The 20,507-nt window shown below is 46.9% G+C and overlaps 1 protein-coding gene across 5 annotated transcripts; it reads left to right on the forward strand.

Annotated features, from left to right (window-relative positions):
• The first annotated feature begins 2,124 nt into the window (after nucleotides 1-2,124).
• Nucleotides 2,125-20,464, forward strand: KIAA1191 (KIAA1191 ortholog). Of its 5 annotated transcripts, XM_017896079.1 has the most exons (9): nucleotides 2,125-2,336; nucleotides 4,004-4,111; nucleotides 4,359-4,445; nucleotides 8,206-8,384; nucleotides 11,505-11,631; nucleotides 15,793-15,917; nucleotides 18,169-18,275; nucleotides 18,469-18,611; nucleotides 18,724-20,464. In XM_017896079.1, exons 3-9 carry the CDS (start codon nucleotides 4,418-4,420, stop codon nucleotides 18,930-18,932), a joined length of 918 nt encoding a protein of 305 aa, XP_017751568.1. In that variant the 5' UTR covers nucleotides 2,125-2,336; nucleotides 4,004-4,111; nucleotides 4,359-4,417; the 3' UTR covers nucleotides 18,933-20,464. The 5 variants fall into 5 exon arrangements, with proteins under 5 accessions (XP_017751568.1, XP_017751569.1, XP_017751570.1 ...); XM_017896080.1 differs by lacking the exon at nucleotides 4,359-4,445; XM_017896081.1 differs by lacking the exons at nucleotides 4,004-4,111; nucleotides 4,359-4,445.
• Nucleotides 20,465-20,507: the final 43 nt, after the last annotated feature.

Raw genomic sequence — 20,507 nt, forward strand, 5'->3', positions numbered from 1 at the left:
CGCTACAAAAATTAGCCAGGCCTGGTGGCACCTGCCTGTAATCCCAGCTACTCAGGAGGCTAAGGCAGGAAAATCGCTTAAACCTGGGAGGCAGAGGTTGCAGTGAGCTGAGATTGCACCACTGTACTCCAGCCTGGGTGACAGAGCAAGACTCCATCTCAAAAAAAAAAAAAAAAAAAAAAAAAAAGAAAAAAAAATTAGCTTCTCCTCAAAAATACACCCACTTAGAGGGGAAAAACCCACAAAATTGCTAAGATTAAAAGTTTGGCCAGGGTGGTGGCTCACGCCTGTAATCCCAGCACTTTGGGAGGCCGAGGCAGTCGGCTCATGAGGTCAGGAGATTGAGACCATCCTGGCTAACACGGTGAAACCCCATCTCTACTGAAAATCCAAAAAATTAGCCAGGCATGGTGGCAGGCGCCTGTAGTCCCAGGTACTCGGGAGGCTGAGGCAGGAGCATCGCTTGAAACTGGGAGGCAGAGGTTACTGTGAGCCGAGATTGCGCCACTGCATTCCAGCCTGGACAACAAAGTGAGACCCTGTCTCAAAAAAAAAAGTTTACAGTCTATTATTTGTGGAAAAGAAATAGGTGCTTTCACATAGGTGCCATGCACCAAGACCATGGCAGCTTCAGACACTGGTACCACAATTATTAGTGATAAAATTGGTGGTTTTTTTTTTTTTTTTGGGATGGAGTCTCGTTCTGTAGCACAGGCTGGAGTGCAGTAGCATGATCTCAGGTCACTGCAGCCTCTGTCTCCCAGGTTCAAACGATCCTGCTGCCTCAGCCTCCAGAGTAACTGGGATTATAGATGCTCATCACCACACCCTGCTGATTTTTGTGTTTTTAGTAGAGATGGGGTTTTGCCATGTTGGCCAGGCTGGTCTCCAACACCTCAGCCTCTGAAAGTGTTGGGATTACAGGTGTGAATCACCGTGCCCAGCCAGATAAAATTGTTTTAATCAAATAGTACCTTCCAGGAAAGTCTTAAGTTTTCATGTATTTGTGGCTAAGAAATAAATGAGATGATCCCACCTTATGATCTATATAAGGGTGCAAAGTGCTATTTCTTCCTTTTCTGACTGAGAGGTGATACACATCCCTTCCTGTGGTGGATAAAGAGCAAGGTGCCAGCTTTGCTTCCACAGAGGTTAAAAAATATGGCATATTTTAAAAACTCCAAATTAACAAAGGAACACCTTTAACACACACACACACACACACACACACACACACACACACAAAATTTTACTGCAATGTAATTGTGCTGTTCATAAGCTAATTATGTAATTCATCGAAGACTTTAATTCTTAGTGCACTCAAGCACCCTGGTCTGGAAACAGTGCTTAAGTTTAAAGTTGCATGAGCAAGGCCTCTCAGTTCTGCCAGTATGGCTGGAAGCCTCAAATGCTGAAATCTAAATGTGGCATTCACGCCACACCACCAATCATAGGTCTCCTGAGATGAGTTTTGATGGCAAGCTTTGGACTGGGGTAGAAACGGGGATGGATTTTTGCAGCTTCTGCCTTAACTTCGTTGCTTCGTCTTCTTTGTGAACCCTTCTGGGATAAGAGAAGTCTTCCTTCAGGATGTGACTGACACCTCAGCTGGCGCCTCTAAGCCTCACTTTCCTTAATGTAAAAGGGAAATCATGTGAGGATCGCCTTCCCTAGGGGAGGCAGGTGAGGTCGGTTCCCCTTTTTGGTTCAGCTACTAGTATGAACCCTGCCTAACCCCGCTGTTTCGGGAGACAGTCCGTGCTCACTACACCGCTTATTAACCGAAGTGACTTCTCTCCCAGTCTCAGCTTCACCTCCGTGAAGTGAGAAAAACAAGATAAGTAATCGCACTTGGCAGCCCTTTATGAGCCTTGAGGGCTTGGGATTGTGGGTGTCATTTTACTATGCCACCAGCGGCTTCCCTTAGCTTGTCACGGACCCAGGCACAGCACACGCGCTGAGGAAGTAGTGGTGAAGTGTGGCGTCTCCTCTTGGGGCTGGAGGATTCCACGCTCGGAGCTGCGGCTCCACAACCAGCTGGGCAGCGAAGGGTGGGGACTCCCGACCGTGGACTACAACTCCCAGTATGCCCTGTGCGCCTCTGGGCCAAGTCTCGCGCGAGATCCCGCGGTCTCCGGAGGCTTTATCAGCAGGGCTGCCTGCCCGCCGGGTAGGTAGTGCTGCCTAGCGGGTCTTGGGGACCTTCGAAATCGCTGCCGCTCTCACCATGGCTTGTGTCCAGACTACGCCACAGCCTCTCGGGAGACGTGGACCCTCAGAACCTTTTTAGTGCCGGACTCCGGGCCGCAGGCAGTCTCGCGGCAGCAGGATAACAGGTGAACAGATGGCGGGCCTGGGCCCTCCCTTGGGGCTGCGTTCTCTGCCGATCAGGAGGGGCGCTTCCGGCGAGGCCCGATCTGGGGGCCCCCCAAGCCTCTCCCCTCTCCCCGCACCCCTTAACCTTTCATCCCGACTCCGAGCTCGGCTGGGTCGCCTCTTGTCTCCCTGGCTCCCCTTTCTGGGGTCTCCGTGATGGGGCTCCTCTCCGGGGATGCTCTGCAGCTCCCGTACGGGCTTCCCCTCCTCTTCGTGGGACCAGCCCAGCCAGAGCCCCCACGGCTTGTCCTCAGCCTCTTCTCCCCAGACCCTGCCTTCGGCTAGGGTCCCAGCCCTAATCTTAGCATGGAGGGGTGGGTGAGGCAGCCAGCCTTTCATATCCTGGCGGCACCGTCTTGTATATTGTGAAGGAGAGGCAGAGGAACGGTGAGCTGGGGGGTGGAGGCACAGGGAAAGGGGAAGGGGATGTGTCTGGGGCGGGAATGCTCCCTGGACTGGCAGGATGGCTGAACTCGGCCTTTGCGACTCTCGTTCGTGACGAACTATCAATAACTGGTTTGCTCTCTCTGAGCCTTATCGGGATAGAGGGACGGTGTAGCAAGCTCAAAAACAGAGTAACTTTCTCAGGCCCTCGCTTTAACTCCCCTGTAAACGGCATGAAACTACCTACCTTGCACACGGACCACTTATCTATGACCGTGGACAAATTTACTTAACTCCTCTGATTTTTATTTTCCTTCTCTTTATTATTATTTTAAAAATTTTTTAATTTTTTTAATTTTATTTTGGTACTGAGTTTCACTCCGTCGCCCAGGCTGGAGTGCAGTGGCTGGATCTCAGCTCACTGCAACCTCCGCCTCCCGGGTTCAAGCTATTCTCCTGCCTCAGTCTCCCGAGTAGCTGGGATTACAGGCGCCCGCCACCATGCCCAGCTAATTTTTGTATTTTCAATAGAGACAGGGTTTCACCATGTTGGCCAGGCTAGTCTCGAACTCCTGACCTTAAGTGATCTGCCCGCCTGAGTCTCCCAAAATGCTGGGATTACAGGCGTGAGCCATCGCACCCGTCCAGTTTCCTTCTCTTTAAATTTGGGATATCCTTTCTGTAAGAGATAGCTTAAAAAAAAAAATGGGGCGGGGCGCGGTGGCTTACGCCTGTAATCCCAGCACTTTGGAAGGCCGAGGTGGGCGGGTCACGAGGTCAGGAGATCTAGACCATCCTGGCTAATGCGGTGAAACTCTGTCCCTACTAAAAATACAAAAAATTAGCCGGGCGTGGTGGCGGGCGCCTGTAGTCCCAGCTACTTGAGAGGCTGAGGCAGGAGAATGGCGTGAACCCGGGAGGCGGAGCTTGCAGTGAGCAGAGATCGTTCCACTGCAATCCAGCCTGGGCGACAGAGCGAGACTACGTTAAAAAAAAAAAATTGGGATAAATAATATCTGCTTTGCCATCTTGCTGCAAGGATTAAAAGACAAGATAAACGCTATAAATAGTTTATAGTGTTAGCAGTAAAGAGCGAATTTCCCTACTGTAGTATCTAGCCGCTTGCTGTGAGTTAAGATAATGAAATGAGTGTAATAACCCTTGCAGAGTTGTTGTGGGGAATAAACAAGTGTTTGCCAGACTCTGACGGGCTGTTCCAATGCTGGCTGTTTGTTGTTATTAGAACTTCTGGATGGACTCTTCCTGGGAAGCTTTGCTAATTTGCAGCAGCTGGACCATGTTCCTCATTAACATCTGTCTGTCAGCTTAGTCGTCACATCATTTCACTGTGGTAAGGTGACTTCACCACGTATGGCATCTTAGGTCTGTCATCTCACAGGTGTTAAGATCAGCCACGGGTGTGGTGAGACCTTTGACTTTATCCTTTTTTCATTGGCATGTTTGTCACCCACTGGCTCCTGTGTGTGTGTTTCAACCTTGTAAACAAGCCATAAAATTCTGTGTGCTTGTCAGAAGAACAGCATTGGTGCTGCTCTTTGGTGTTCACCATAAGAAAATGCCCTTTGTTATTTTATTAGGTGGCAGGGACTCAGCTCCGAATTCTATATAGAAAAAGCACCTGGATCCCAGTCTTTCAATGGCTTCAAGACAACCAGAAGTGCCTGGTAAACTTAATTCTTTTTGGTAAAATCATGTTTTGCCCTTATTAATGTTTTAAGCTAGATAGAAACCATTTTATCTGAACTATATGTTAATGGTTAATCTCTGCCACCAGGCGAGTATTTAGACTGAATAGATTGGCTTATTTTATTTTTTTGAAATGGAGTCTTGCTCTGTTGCCCAGGCTAGAGTGCAGTGGCACAATCTCAGCTCACTGCAACCTCCACCTCCTGGGTTCAAGCCATTCTCCTCACTCAGCCTCCCCAATAACTGGGATTACAGGCACACACCACCACGCCCAGCTAATTTTTGTATTTTTAGTAAAGACGGAGTTTCACCATATTGGCCAGGCTGGTCTTGATCTCCTGACCTTGTGATCCGCCCGCCTCGGCCTCCCAAAGTGTTGGGATTACAGGTGTGAGCCACCACGCCCAGCCAGTTTTATTTTACTTTCAAGATGGAGTCTCACTCTGCCCAGGCTGGAATGCAGCGGCATGATCTCAGCTCACCGCAACCTCCGCCTCCCAGGCTCAAGTGATTTTCCTGCCTCAGCCTCGAGTAGCTGGGATTACAGGTGCCTGCCACTGCGCCTGGCTAATTTTTTGTATTTTATTTTATTTATTTATTTTATTTATTTTATTTTTTGAGATGGATCTCCCTGTCGCCCGGGGCTGGAGTGCAGTGGGCCGGATCTCAGCTACTGCAAGCTCCGTCTTTCGGTGTTTTACGCCATTCTCTGCTCAGCCTCACCCCGAGTAGCTGGGACTACAGGCGCCCGCCACCTCGCGGCAGTTTTTTGTATTTTTCGAGTAGAGAGCGGGGTTTCACAGTGTTAGCCAGGATGGTCTCCATCTCCTGACCTCGTGAATCACACCGTCTCGGCCTCCCAAAGATGTCGGATTTACAGCTTTGAGCAGCCGCACCCGGCCTTTTTTGTATTTTTAATAGAGACCTGGTTCTCCATGGTTGGCCAGGCTGGTTCAAACTCCTGACCTCAGGTGATCCTTCTGCCTTGCCTTCCGAGTGCTGGGATACAGGTGTGAGCCACCGTGCCCGGCCTTAGATTGGCATCATTTAAATATTTTATTAGTTGCTCAGCCATAGTATGAAACTTTTAACTTACAGAGAGTAGTCACTTCATTTAAGGGTATTATGGTAAGTTTGTTACTTTCCTAGTTATCAAATAAGAATTCAGAATAAGTTGTGCAGTTCTTGTAGTATGTACCAAAGTGATTAAACTCACCTTCTTGTAGTATGTACCAAAGTGATAAAACTCACCTTTTTGGGGGTGGTGGGGAGGTGGGATGGAAGTCTTGGTAAAAAGGCACCAGCCTGCTTAAATGGCAGATTGAACTTAATCATGAAAATGCTCACAGCAACCCTTAATGAGTCAATTTCTGGGTTACTGACACCATTGATGACTACTTGAATTGTTTCATGAGAAAGGAAAGTGATTTTTAATTAAATCTGAATCACTTAATTTCTGATTCTTGGTAAAGGATGATGACGAAGAAAGATGATGGTTCGTATCTCTCAGGATTGTGAAGATTAAACAAAATATGTAAAAATGGGATAGTGATAAATATGTATTTACTGCCCAGAATGCGTTTGGTCTGTCTGTATACGAACATATTTTCTAGTAAATATTAGCTGACTTGATTGGTTTTAGGATGGCTGTTCAGTGGGAATCTTTAAGATGTTTTTGAAATTGCTTCCCAACTAGGTGGATTAACAGAAGTCTCCTGCATTCCCCAATATAGATCCATCTCTAGTCTTAACATCATCAGCTCTGTTTTAGTTTGTCTTTCATTGTTGCTGTGATTTACCGTAAACTCCATGTAGCCATCGCGAGCCGTAGGGTTGTGCCCATTCGGTGCATGCTTTTTAGTGTGTTGCATGCAGTGTGTGCACTGGCTCAGGTCTGTGTTCCAGTTCCCAGAGCACTCTTTCAAGCTAGGTGATATTGGGCAAATTGATTGTGAAAATGGGAAATTGGAAAATGGGAAGAGTATCTGCTTAGTGAGGATTAGATAAGATAAGGGATGTAATTGTCTAGCAAGGAGGAAGACTTAGTAATTATTATTTGCTTGTGTGTGTTTGAGATGTAATGCACATACCATAAAATTCACTCACCGAAAGTGAACAATGTTGTGATTTTTAGTATATTCACAGGGTTGTGCAAACAAAACTGCTATCTAGTTGCAGTACATTTTCTTTTTTTTTGAGATGGAATTTCACTCTGTTGCCTAGGCTGGAGTGCAGTGGCACGATCTTGGCTCTCTGCAACCTCCGCCTCCCAGGTTCAAGCAATTCTCCTGCCTCAGCCTCCCAAGTAGCTGGGACTACAGGCACGTACCACCAGGCCTGGCTAATTTTTGTATTTTGAGTAGAGATGGGGTTTTACCATGTTGGCCAGGCTGGAACGCCTGACCTCAGGTGATCCACCCACATCAGCCTCCCAAAGTGCTGGGATTACAGGCGTGAGCCACTGCACCCGGCCAAATTGCAGTACGTTTTCATAACTTCCAAAGGAAAACCTCATGCCATTAGCAGTCGCATCCTCACTGCCCCCCACCCACTCCCTGGCAACCTCTAATCCTCTTTTTATTTCTATGGTTTTGTTAATTATTACTAATAGCAATAGTAATAATAATGATAGCTGCTTGGTCCCCTTGCCGTTTAAATGAAATCTTTTGTGGTTTTGGACTTACTGCCAGGCAGGTTGATGTCTTAGAGAATGTGATTATATGATTTTAGCAACAGGAAAATGTCGCCTCTCAGGTAGGCTCTGGACATTAGTTCTGATATGCAAGGGTTAGCAAACGAAACACAATGAACTTGGCTCCCTGGTCTGGCACAGCCGAGAGTGCCTGCATCACAACCAGACATGTTGGGCGTCAGTTCCAGTGGACAGGAATGGCGGGATCAGCTGGTGGTGGTTTGCGAGAGTGGTTGTCAATAATTTCTGTGATGGAAAGTGACTCTACTGTTGGAATAAATCATACAGAACATTTGAAACCACAGGTGATGCCAGACAACATTTCTTGCAGTGCTGTTTTCTTTGGTGAGGAAAGGAAGGTAGAGGATCCACAGACCTTGGCTGAGCCCCAGGCAGCCATTTTCTGAATGAACTTGGGAAGCTCACTTTACCCCTAGGCCTTAGTTTCCTCATCTATGAAATGGGAATGAGAACTTCGTATGCTCATTCATTTCATATCCTCAGTCTTGCATGAATTGAGAGCCTTCGTATTGCAGTAGCGGGGTGGCTTCTGTGGCATAAAGGACACAGCTTTGAAATCAGATAGGTTTGGGTTTTGATTCCAAACTGTACTTGGAAGTTGTGGTCACGTACCTTTAAATGGAACTTCACATTTCCTAATCCATGAAAATTAGCTGGACGTGGTGGCATATGCCTATAATCCCAACTACTCACTGGGCTGAGGCACTTGAGCCCAGGAGGTTGAGCCTGCAGTGAGCTGTGATGGTGCCGCTGCACTCCAGCCTGGGCAACATAGACTGTGTCTCTAAACAAATAAAAAAGGATTAGGACGGCTGAGTGGGTTCAGTGGACCACCCAAAGTGTCAGGCATAGAGGAAGGGATTGGTACCACTGCCTTTCCTGAACGGGATTAGCTACTCCAGAACAAGCTATTTTGCTCTGTCCAAGAACAAGAGTATTTCAGAGCTTTCCTTCCTGCAGATTAATTCAAAGCTACTAGTATGTCCAGTTGCTGAACCTGTCTTGACAGGTATCTCTGTTCTTAGCTCTTGAGGCTAGTGGGCCTCTAGGCAAGATGTCCCTGCCCATCGGGATATACCGCCGGGCACTCAGCTATGATGATACCCTCGAGGACCCTGCGCCCATGACTCCTCCTCCATCGGACATGGGCAGCGTCCCTTGGAAGCCAGTGATTCCAGAACGCAAGTATCAGCACCTCGCCAAGGTATCTGACCCTGCTGGCCGCTTCTGGCATACGCAACCCGTTTATCCTTCCTCTGCTCCAGGAGCCTTCAGCGGCTCCCTGTGCCCACGGAACTGGGCAGCAACCACTCCCTGTATGTGTTTTCTGTGCCTCAGTTATAGTTGTCTTTTTTTCTTTAAGATTTTATTTATTTTGTTAAAGAAAAAAATTCAGTAGCTTAGGGTGACCTGAGGTTTTGTTCACATGGATGAATTGTATAGTGGTGAAGTCTGGGCTTTTTGTGTGCCCGTCACCCGAACAGTGTACAGTGTACTCAATAGATGGTTTTTTAAATCCCCCCGTTTTTTTCTTTTTAATTCAAAACTAGAATGGCCTTGTCTGCTCCTGAGACTCTTCCATATTCCCCACAGAGCTAAATTCAAGCTCAGCATGATCTACGTTCCATGTGATCTAAGTCTTGCCTGTATCTCCTCAGCTCCCCTACCCAGTGCTTGAACCATGCAAGTTACCTAAAATTCTCGCACTTACCAGCGTATTTTTTTTTTTTTTTTTTTTTTTTTTTGTTTTTTTTTTAGGCGGAGTCTCGCTCTGTCGCCCAGGCTGGAGTGCAGTGGCCGGATCTCAGCTCACTGCAAGCTCCGCCTCCCGGGTTTACGCCATTCTCCCGCCTCAGCCTCCCAAGTAGCTGGGACTACAGGCGCCTGCCACCTCGCCCGGCTAGTTTTTTTTTGTATTTTTTAGTAGAGACAGGGTTTCACCGTGTTCGCCAGGATGGTCTCGATCTCCTGACCTCGTGATCGCCCGTCTCGGCCTCCCAAAGTGCTGGGATTACAGGCTTGAGCCACCGCGCCCGGCCAGCCAGCGTATTTTCTGCCTGTCAGTTTTTGGCTCACACTGCCCTGATTGTTTAGGATGTTTACCATCCGCATCCCGTCCTCTCACCCCTTCTCCCACTCCATTTGCCCTTTAAGTCTTAGCTCAAAAGTCTCTTCTGTGACAGTTTGCTTGACATCTCCGTCCTCCTGATAAGGCCATCACCTCTTCCTCTGAGCTCCCCATGGTACCGTGGTCCCCGTCGTCATTCCTGCATTGCTTTCTTACCCTCCATTAGCTTCCTGAGGACAGGGGCCATGTCTAGGTTTGTACTGTTATCTGCAAAATCCAGCCGAGGGCCTGGCATAGATTCCCAAAAAATGCTCATTTTGTGATTGGGGAAAAAAATTGGCCCTTTCTTGAACACATGCTGTACCTCTCCTCATGCTGTTCTTCCAGCCTCAGCTGCCTTTGCCCGTGGCCGTAAGAACTGCCTCCTTCCTAAGGCCACTCCGAACACACCTCACAGTCTTTTGTGCAGTCTAGTTCGTAGGTTCGTATTATTGGAGTCTCTGTTTCCCGATCTCAGGGACTCTCTCCCCTCTGACTCTCCAGCCACCAAGAATACAGAAAGGCTAGACTGTTGCCTGAATAACGTAGGCCCACCAAGTTCACATAATGCTGTCTAACCTGTAGTTAACAGTTTCTCTGAACTTTGAGCCATATGATAGCTCAGGGCCTGACAGGCAGTACACAGTAAGGGTCCCCTGAAATAGACCTGGGTGTGAGTCCCAGGTGGTCTGTCCTAGCAAGACCTTGGGCACACAACTAAGTGCACCCTGAGCCCCAGTGTCTCCCTCTGAGAGCTGGGAATACCTTATGTCATAGAGGTGCTGTGGGGATTCAGTGAAGGGAATGTAAATATTAGCTGTGTAGCTGGTATTAGGAACGCGGGCTCTCTGCTGCACTTTCTCTTTGCAGAGCCATATTTGATTCTTTCTAAGGAGTGTTTTTTCCCCCACCTCCAATACACTCTCAGGGCAGAAAGCTCCGTTCTAAGAAAGTGCCCCCTACAGCTCTGGGGGATATTCCCTATATCAATTATCTACTGAAATATGACCCAGTCTGCTGTTGAGGAGAGAGTATTCCACGTAACAGGTAGCAAAAGTGCAAGGAGAAAAGGCCTGCTGCAGCTTGCCTGTGGCGTCAGAGCAGTGGGCTTGAGGGTCCAGAGCAGGAGGTGAGCGGGGCTTCTGGTGGCGCTTCCCAGGCCACACACCCTGCTGATGGCTCCACAAGGCAAGGGATGAGCGGGCTTCCAGGTTTCTGCGGGGCCTCAGCCGGAACAACTGACAACTTGAAACAGCTGCTCCAAAGGAGAGCTCCGCCTGACTCATCACATGCGATCTTTCATTTGCCCTAACTCTCCCCATGTTAGGAATCAACCATCTTCCCAGTAAGGAAACATAGGCTCAGGTTTTACTCAAGGTCACAGCTTAAAGGTATAAATTCCGTTTTGTAGTAAGGGTACCACATTTTTCAGTACTTTTTATCTGTCCCCTCTTTTTTTTCAACCATCTTATTTTCTTCTCAGTTCTTCCAGACAAGCACAGAAAGAAGAATAAGTCTTGTTCTCTCCTCCCTGCTAGGCCTGAGTAAGGTATCAGGTGTTTCAATTGCAGAAGGTGGAGGCTCCCAGCTCTTGCATGTTGAAAATGAGGAGCTAAGTAGATTTTTTTGTTTGTTTCAAAAGACCATTACTTGAACCTTGGGAGCAGTGGTCCTCAAGGTGTGGTCTTGGGACCAGCAGCAGCAGTATCACCTGGGAATTTATTAGAAACAAATTCTTGAACTCCACCCCAGATCACCCAGGACCTACTGAATCAAACTCTGAGGTGGAGCCCGGCAGTCTGTTTTAATGCCTGGCACAGGGTGAGAACCACTTACCTAGTGCTCTCATCAATTAAGATCTCGCACAGTGCCTGGGATGTGGCCAGTGCTTCATAATAAGCATTTCTTCTGCATTCTTAGGGCATAGTACTATAGTATATTGGAAGGGCATAGTCTAGGAAGGTAGTAGACCTCAGATTTTCAAATTCTGGCTTTCCCACCTTTATAAACGTAAACTATTCACATAATGTCTGTTTTTGTTGTCACTTTGGATAATACCTATCTAGCTGGGTGGAGATGACCAACTCTTCCCTTCAACGATTTCCTTACTTACCAGATTAATGTTATTTCAGTAACTTCCTCCCCAAAGGAATAAGTTCAGGTGTGTGTCTCCCCTGCCCTGCCTAAGTGCTTCTGTACTGTACCTCTCTTGAACAGGTGGAGGAAGGAGAGGCCAATCTACCCTCCTCTGCCATGACCCTGTCATCGGCCATTGACAGTGTGGACAAGGTCCCAGTGGTGAAGGCTAAAGCTACCCATGTCATCATGAATTCTCTGATCACAAGTAAGCACTCTTCACCCTCAGAGTAGAGTGCCATAGGGGCGGGGAAGAGCTGAGGCTTCCTACAAGTGGACTGGAGATGATCCTGCAAGATGCCCGCCTTACCTTGTCCTAACAAATGTCAGTTTGTTAGGTTGGCTGAATCATGTCAGTATTGAAGCTCCATTTATTAGGTGGAAGATTTGCCAAATGTTAAGCATCTTAGTCTGATTTAGGTGCATTCCTGCTGCTTTGTTGATACAAACTCATTTTCCCAGATCTGTCACTGTGGCCTTGGGCAGGCTACTTAACTGCGGAGACTGTCCCGCTCTAAAATGGGGAATGTCAATGGCAGGCTGAGGTGAGGATCAGACGGCCCAGTGCTCAGTGGCTGGCAGCTGCTGCTATCACTGTTTCAGGCTCTGCTGGAGAAGGCCAAATATCCAGGCATTTCCCACTTGCCCCAGTTTTTTTTTTTTTTTTTTTTTGTAATTAAACAGCTCAAAGTTGGTCTACCAGGAAGAGGACCAGGTCCAAGTGTCTTTAGTCTTAAGAATGTATGATTGGTCATCCTAATGAACCCTGATATGAGAACTTGGATTTTTTCTTAACCTTATAACAAGCTAACTAAACTTCATTCTGGAGGGCTGTACAGGTTGCTGTAGGAAGTTAACAATTAGATACATGGCTCTGCTTGTCAGCAGTTGTGCCCCTACCAGGGTAAGGTACATAGAGGTTCTCCTTGGTTGGCTCATTTTTGAAGGCAGAAGCCCTTGTTTATCTTTTCCAGGAGGGCATCAATTTGTCCTGGGCATTTCCTAGTGAATTCACAAAGAACCCAAAGTCCAAACTCTTAACTCTTACTTTGGTTTCTTTCTTTCTTTCTTTTTTTTTTTTTTGAGACAGAGTCTCACTCTCTCACCCAAGCTGGAGTGCAATGGTGTGGTCTCAGCTCACTACAACCTTCGCCTCCTGGGTTCAAGCAATTCTCCTGCCTCAGCCTCTCGAGTAGCTGGGACTACAGGCGCGTGCCACCATGCCTGGCTAATTTCTGTATTTTTAGTGGAGTTGGGGTTTCACTCTGTTGGGCAGGATGGTCTTGAACTCCTGACCTTGTGATCCACCCGGCTAGGCCTCCCAAAGTGCTGAGATTACAGGTGTGAGCCACCGCACCCGGTCTATATATACTTTTTCTCTTATTCACATCTGTTGAATCAACAACACTACTTTTATATTACAAGCTTGAGAATGTGTTCTAGCAGTGTTACAAAACGTATTCATTGTTCTTTTAGCACAAGTAAGCACTCTTCACCATCAGAGTAGAGTGCCATAGGGGTGAGGAAGAGTTGAGACAACTTTTTTTTTTTTTTTTTTTTTTTGAGATGGAGTCTCACTCTGTCGCCCAGGCTGGAGTGCAGTGGCTTGATCTTGGCTCACTGCAAGCTCTGCTTCCTGGGTTCATGCCATTCTCCTGCCTCAGCCTCCCAAGTAGCTGGAACTACAGGCGCCTGCCACCACACCTGGCTAATTTTTTTGTATTTTTTAGTAGAGACGGGGTTTCACTGTGTTAGCCGGGATGATCTCCATCTCCTGACCTCATGATCCACCCACCTTGGCCTCCCAAAGTGCTGGGATTACAGGCGTGAGCCACTACGCCCGGGTAGCACAATGTAACTTCTTTAATGAAAATAATTTACCCACCGGGGGTGGTGGCTCAGGTCTGTAATCCCAGCACTTTGGGAGGCAGAGGTGGGTGGATCACTTGAGGTCAGGAGTTCAAGACCAGCCTGGCCAACATGGTGAAACCCCAACTTTACTAAAAATACAAAAATTGTTGGGTGTGGTAGCGTGTATCTGTAATCCTAGCTACTTGGGAGGCTGAGGCAAGATAATTGCTTGAACCTGGGAGGCAGAGGTTGCAGTGAGCTGATATCATGCCGCTGTACTCCAGCCTGGGCAATGAGCGAGACTCTGTCTCAAAAAATACATATATAGTTTACTAACAGTACAGAACATTATGACACTCTAGTATGTGAATGTCACTCATATTTATTTGACTTACTCATTTCCACATACATGCATATTTTATATAACTCCAGGTATAGTAAATATACTATTCTGTTTTTTTTCAGTTAATACTGCCATGAACTTTTGATGTTGCTATAGTCTTAAGTTTTAAAAAGCTGCATTTAAGGCTGGGCGTGGTGGCTCACACCTGTAATTCCAGCACTTTGGGAAGCAGAGGCAGGCGGATCACGAAGTCAGGAGTATGAGACCAGCCTGGCCAACATGGTGAAACCCTGTCTCTACTAAAAATACAAAAACTAGCCGGGCGTGGTGGTGTGCGCCTGTAATCCCAGCTACTGGGGAGGGTGAGGCAGGAGAATTGCTTGAACCTGGGAGGTGGAGGTTGCAGTGAGCTGAGATTGCGCCATTGCACTCCAGCTCTGGGCGACAGAGCAAGACTCCGTTGTCGGGGAGGGTAGCGGGGCAGGAAAGCTGCATTTAAACTCCTGGTATTAGTTGGGTGCTGTGGCTCATGGTTGTAATCCCAGCACTTTGGGAGGCTGAGGCAGGAGAAATGCTTGAGACCAGGAGTTTGAGAATTAGCCTGAGCAACATAGTGGGATCCTGTCTCTATTAAAAAAAAATTCCTGGTATTGGTATACTGTCATGCATTAAATCCCTTGTTTTTAGATTTTCAAGTGACTACCTGGTAAGTCTGAAGAACATCTTTATGCATTTAGGTTTTTTTCTTTTCTTCCATTTCTGATGGAAATACCTCCTTAGAAGAGGAATGACGAAGTCATAAAAGGCATCTGGTATCTCATCTTTTGGTTCACAGCTGCCACATTCCTGTATGTAAGAGTGTATTATGTGGTTTGTGTACAGATTAAGCAGAAAGTCAGCCATTATTCATTCCACAGCAGAACTAACTTATTGATTATGAGATAATCAAGTCAGACTGAAGGAATGTTGACTGGAATTATGTCTGCTGTTCCAGGCACTGGGATGGGCCATTTCACACAGGAGAAACATGGAATCAGTAGACTTTGGCTAGCTCAAGGCAGGCTATCTGGTTTGAATCTGGATGGTACCTTGGTGCCATCTAGCCTGAATGGGGCCAGTTTCTCTTTGGCAAAATTTTTTGTGTGGGTGACGAGGGTGGTGAATCTCTTAGAAAGTTTTATATTTGGAGAATTTTTTTTTTTTTTTTTTTTTGAGGTGGAGTCTCGCTCTGTCGCCCGGACTGGAGTGCAGTGGCCGGATCTCAGCTCACTGCAAGCTCCGCCTCCTGGGTTTACGCCATTCTCCTGCCTCAGCCTCCCAAGGAGCTGGGACTATAGGCGCCCGCCACCTCGCCCGGCTAGTTTTGTATTTTTTTTTTTAGTAGAGACAGGGTTTCACCGTGTTAGCCAGGATGGTCTCGATCTCCTGACCTCGTGATCCGCCCGTCTCGGCCTCCCAAAGTGCTGCGATTACAGGCTTGAGCCACCGCGCCCGGCCATATTTGGAGAATTTTTACTGGGTTGGGCTATCAGCCTCCTTCTCCATGCTGCATTTCTTTCTTTCTTTTTTTTCTCTTGAGACAGAGTCTGTTGCCCAGGCTGGAGTGCAGTGGCACGATCTTGGCTCATTGCAACCTCCACCTCCCAAGTTCAAGCGATTCTCATGTCTCAGCTTCCCAAGTAGCTGGGATTGCAGGCATGCGCCATCATGCCCAGCTAATTTTGTATTTTTAGTAGAGACGGGGGTTTCTCCATGTTGGCCAGGCTGGTCTCGAACTCCTGACCTTAGGTGATCCTCCTGCCTCGGCCTCCCAAAGTGCTGGGATTACAGGCGTGAGCTACCGCGTCCAGCCCCATGTTGCATTTCTAAATACAAAGAAAATGTCACTGTGTACAACTAAGAGGAGGGTGGGAGTATTGAGCTCAAGTTTCTTCAGTTGTCCCTTTAGGAATAACCTCTTCAGCTTGGTGTGAGGGAAGGCTTCTTTCTGGCTAGACAGCCTTTGTGTGAGGTTCAGAATTAGTGCTACAGTATCTCTCTGGGGAAAGTCTCCTCTTCTTTGAATGGTCAGTGTGGTCTCTTGCTTCTGGGGAGAACAGTAGATATCCATGTTGTCCTCCCTGTTTTGTGATGGGAGAGGGGAATGGGCATGACTGTCATCTCCTCTGTTCCCAGAACAGACCCAGGAAAGCATTCAGCATTTTGAGCGACAGGCAGGGCTGAGAGATGCTGGCTACACACCTCACAAGGGCCTCACCACCGAGGAGACCAAGTACCTTCGAGTGGCCGAAGCACTCCACGTAAGCTCTTAGGAACTTTCAAAAAACAAAACCTTCAGTGTTCATGGCTTGAAATGTGGCTGTGGTTTCGAAGTCACCAGCTCAGTTAGTTGAGGGCCATGGAGTTAGTCTCACTCCCGAGCTCTTATCCTCATAGTTTTGCTTATCCATCCACCTATACAGTGGGGGTGTCTGTTTTGCTACTTCTGGTTAGCAGGATCGAGTGAGAGCCTCAGCTTACATATATATACAAGTACTTTAGGAACCATAAAGCAAATGTGGAGTATCTTGGGGAGAACTGGGCAGCCTCAACAGAGGTAACAGTTTAACTGGAAAGGAACATCATGCTCTGCATTTAATTTTAACAAGTTAAAATCCAATGTGGAATTGGAATGTTTTTGCTATTTCTTTTCTATAAGTGAAGAAGTTTAGTAAGGGTTAATTTAGTGACAGCCAAGTATTTGAATGAATAGTTTCAAATGACTTTCTTTCAGAGGAGCCACTTCATACCGGATAGCATTTTGATTTGTGAAGCCCTTGCATTCATTTCATCCTCACAATCACCTTTTGGGGCAGATGCTCTTCTCCATATTTTGTCAGTGAGGAGACTGAGGTTCGAGGCCATCTATTCAGCCAGTCATAGTACCCGAACCCAAGTCTCCTGATGCCTTACTTCCTGTTGGCTTCCTCCTCCTTCCAAAGCAGCCTGGAAATCTAGCTGCTGAAGGGGCAGATTGTGAAGAGACACAATTACAGTTAAGAAACTTGGGCTGGCTTCTGTAGGCAAGGGTGGGTCAGAATCCAGGTCTGTTCCAAGCTTTAAGAGTTCTGAACAGGGTATGATGAGGGCAAGGTGAGGAGAGCACAAGAGGCAGGAAAGGATCATAGTATACATTATATATAAGGAGGAATAACCTGGATCTGGTGGCCTGTGGGTGGGGATATAAAACACTGTGGCCTGTTTGCAGTCACCCGGGCTGGAGTACAGTGTTACGCTCTTGGCTCACTGCAACCTCTACCTCCCGGGTTCAAGTGATCCTCCCACCTTAGCCTCCCAAATAGCTAGGATTACAGGCATGCACCACCATGCCCGGCTGATTTTTAGTAGAGACGGGGTTTTCACCATGTTGGCCAGGCTGGTCTTGAATTCCTGACCTCATGTGATCCACCTGCCTTGGCCTCCCAAAGTGCTGATATTACATGTGTGATATTACATGTGTGAGCCACCGCACCTGGCCCTGTTTGCATTTTGTAATGAGCATTCCAGATGATTCTTTTGCAGGCTAGGTTTAAAAACTGCTATAGGAAATCAGGTTTGGGCTGGTGGCCAGTTTAAGCTTTCAAACAAGGCCGATGCTTCCAGAGAGGGGTACCATCAGCCTTTGACACTTAACTGAGAACTTTCCACTATAGGTCAGTGAGCATTCTATTTGAGCAATTCACCTTACATAATGGTAGGACTGACTTTGGTTAACTCATTTTCTGTGTCTTGCCCATAGGAGTAGAACATGAGGATGGCTGAAATATTAGCTGTAACTTACTTCTTGTAACAGATTGTCAACTTATTTGAATGGATCTGTTGAGTGAGAAAATTCAAACGTGATCATTGTTTGGAGCACAGCTTGGGCTAAGCAGTGGCATGGCAGGCCTGGAGGGAGGAGACAGCATGGGAACCTTGATCTAGAAGAGCTGAGATGTAGACCTGTCTCTCCCCGCTAGACCGCGAGTCAGTTAGAGGAATGCTAACGGTGCTGAGGGAACCCAGAGTGGCTATGGGAGAGGAGGAGGAGAGAATGCAGCAGGCTCCTCAGAGGAAGCATTTAGCTGAAGAGAAGCAACATGCCTGAGTCTTGGCTTGGAGAGTGAGAATGGCAGGGCTTTGTACATGGTAGGAGCAGCAGCGAGACAAGAGCTTAAGCCCTGCTTAAAAGGCCAAGAAGGCTGGCAGCTTGAGTTCTGGCTCTTCCATTTTACTGACTGGGGGAATGTGGGGAAATTACTTCACTTTTCTGAAAGTAAAAGTTGTAGTGTAAAGCTTTAAGTACAGGGATGTTCACAATATAGTGTAGAATGAACACAATTTTTGAGGAGATGGAGTTCCATGTCCTTTGGCAAAAACAAAGGACTACCTGTTAGATCATCCGAAATCATTCCACCTGTAGATGTCTTGTGCTTAAAGTTAGAATGCGAACCAAATTGTTTATGCCTAGACTTAGCTGTTTGGAATTTGCTTTCATTTTTAAAAAGTCTCTCTTCTTACCCATCTGAGCAGAAACTAAAGCTACAGAGTGGAGAGATAACAAAAGAAGAGAGGCAGCCTGCATCAGCCCAGTCCACCCCAAGCACCACTCCACATTCTTCACCTAAGCAGAGGCCCAGGTGAGCCCTTCCTGTGACGCTTTCGAGTTCCTGTGTGCTTCAGGAAAGCTAGTGTGGCAGACGAGGTTGTATTATTGAAGCCTGTGGTTTTGGAGGCAGAAGGGATAGTTCAGTTCCTGTTCTTTTGGTGTGAGACATTTCTAGGGGTGAAGGAAGAGGTATTTTAGGATATGTTTTGTTCTTTTTTTTCCAGGGGCTGGTTCACTTCTGGTTCTTCCACAGCTTTACCTGGCCCAAATCCTAGCACCATGGACTCTGGAAGTGGGGATAAGGACAGAAACTTGTCAGATAAGTGGAGCCTCTTTGGACCGAGATCCCTTCAAAAGTATGATTCTGGTAAGGCAGTGCCTTCAAAAAAGAGAGCGGCAAGGCAGGCATCTTACCATATTGTATATTGGGGGCTGCCTACTGGTTTTGAAATCATTTGCACTCTGGTTCACTTTTGTAGGAAGTTTTGCCACCCAGGCCTACCGAGGAGCCCAGAAGCCCTCTCCATTGGAACTGATCCGTGCTCAAACCAACCAAATGGCTGAAGATCCAGCAGCCTTGAAGCCACCCAAGATGGACATCCCAGTGGTGGAAGGAAAGAAACCACCACCACGGGCCCATAACCTCAAACCCCGTGACTTGAATGTGCTCACACCCACTGGCTTTTAGAGCCGTTTCTTTCCAGGGATTCTGGTAAAGAAGGCTTCTTGCACCCCACTCTCCTTTTACCTTGGCTTTGACATAGGAAAGGTATATTTAAAAACTTAATCAGCTGGGCGTGGTGACTCATGCCTGTAATCCCAGCACTTTGGGAGGCCAAGGTAGGTGGATCACTTGAGGTCAGGAGTTCAAGACCAGCCTGGCCAACATGGTGAAACCACATCTCTACTAAAATACAAAATTAGCCGGGTGTGGTGGTGGGCATCTGTAGTCCCAGCTACTTGGAAGGCTGAGGCAGGAGAATTGCCTGAACCTGGGAGGCGGAGGTTGTAGTGAGCTGAGATCACGCCATTACACTCCAGCCTGGGCGACAGAACGAGACTCCATCAAATAAATAAATAAAGTAAAGAACCCATTAAATTGAGGCTAGAGCTGGAGATGTAATTGGTTTTTGAGAAACATTAGTACAAAGTTGGCCCTTGTTGTATAGAAGAAGTCATTTTGTACTACTTTAAAGTTAGACTAAATATGCTCAGCACTGGTGTATGGGGACCTTATTACCTATTTTTTCATCATTTATCCTAGGTAAGAACTTTGATCACTGCTTACTAGGTAAAGAATGTTTGCGCTGTTCCAAAACCCAGACTTCTTGATTCCTTTACCACTATCCATGTGAGCATTGACAAATCATGGCTTAGAGGTGCTCATTGACTCACTGAGACGACTTTGGCCCTCTTGATGGCTGGTGCTGTGCTCCAGCTTTATCAGTTAGGGGACCCAGGATTTGTTTGGGACCTGGGTACAGGTAAAAGCCAGATTCGGCAGGGACCCCTCTTTCTAGGCTGAACCCTGAGTCCGCCTGCTTTTTGGTAGACCTAATGGATCACTGTCCTGCAGCCAGTTCTTCTTGTGGGGCCTCTTAGGCCAGTGCTGGGGGAGGCATGCTCCTCTCTCTATGCCACAGAACAAACACTACTCTAGCAGAGCCTTTCTTGCACTTTAAAGTGAGATTAATTTAGCTCTAATTTGGTTAAAAACTTCCTAAGAGAAAATTCAGTCTACTAATTCGGTATAGGTAAAATGGACATTAAACTTTAAAAAAGTAAAGGAGATGGTAGGTACAGTTAGATTATAGTCTTGAGGTTCATGTGAAGCCAATGGTGTTACCTTATTTTGATTTCCTTGTTTAGGTCAGGGCCTGGAACGCCTGTATGGGGAGGTGAATGAATGCAAAATTTTCTGTATGAAAGCATTTTTCACCAAAATGAGCCTCATCCCTTGATGCAACACATAACCTTACTGAGGGAGGGAAATAGGGAAGCCACCTTTTTATTTCTCCTCACTGTGTACAAGTTCAGTTATTGTCTTGAACACTGTCTCAAGTACCTGTTTTTTGTTTTGGATAGTACCTTGTCTGTATAAGAAGCTGGCCTTTCCATGGAGAGGCCCTGGAGTCTAAAATTATGAGAACAATTAATTTATTTGTGTCTTCTATTATGATTTCTTGTTTTGACAATAAAAATCCTTACTACTTTCTCAAATGTGGCTATTTTTTTGTCCTTTTAACAATAGTTATTCCACTCT

This window comes from Rhinopithecus bieti, unplaced genomic scaffold (genome assembly GCF_001698545.2).
Source record: "Rhinopithecus bieti isolate Rb0 unplaced genomic scaffold, ASM169854v2 scaffold_26546, whole genome shotgun sequence".
Lineage (NCBI taxonomy): Eukaryota > Metazoa > Chordata > Mammalia > Primates > Cercopithecidae > Rhinopithecus > Rhinopithecus bieti.

Coding starts and splice junctions, on each gene's coding strand:
- KIAA1191 (XM_017896079.1), top strand. CDS start 4,418: ATGGCTTCAAGACAACCAGAAGTGCCTG. Junction 11,632..15,792: donor CATGAATTCTCTGATCACAA/GTAAGCACTCTT, acceptor CTCTGTTCCCAG/AACAGACCCAGGAAAGCATT. Junction 18,276..18,468: donor TCACCTAAGCAGAGGCCCAG/GTGAGCCCTTCC, acceptor TTTTTTTTCCAG/GGGCTGGTTCACTTCTGGTT.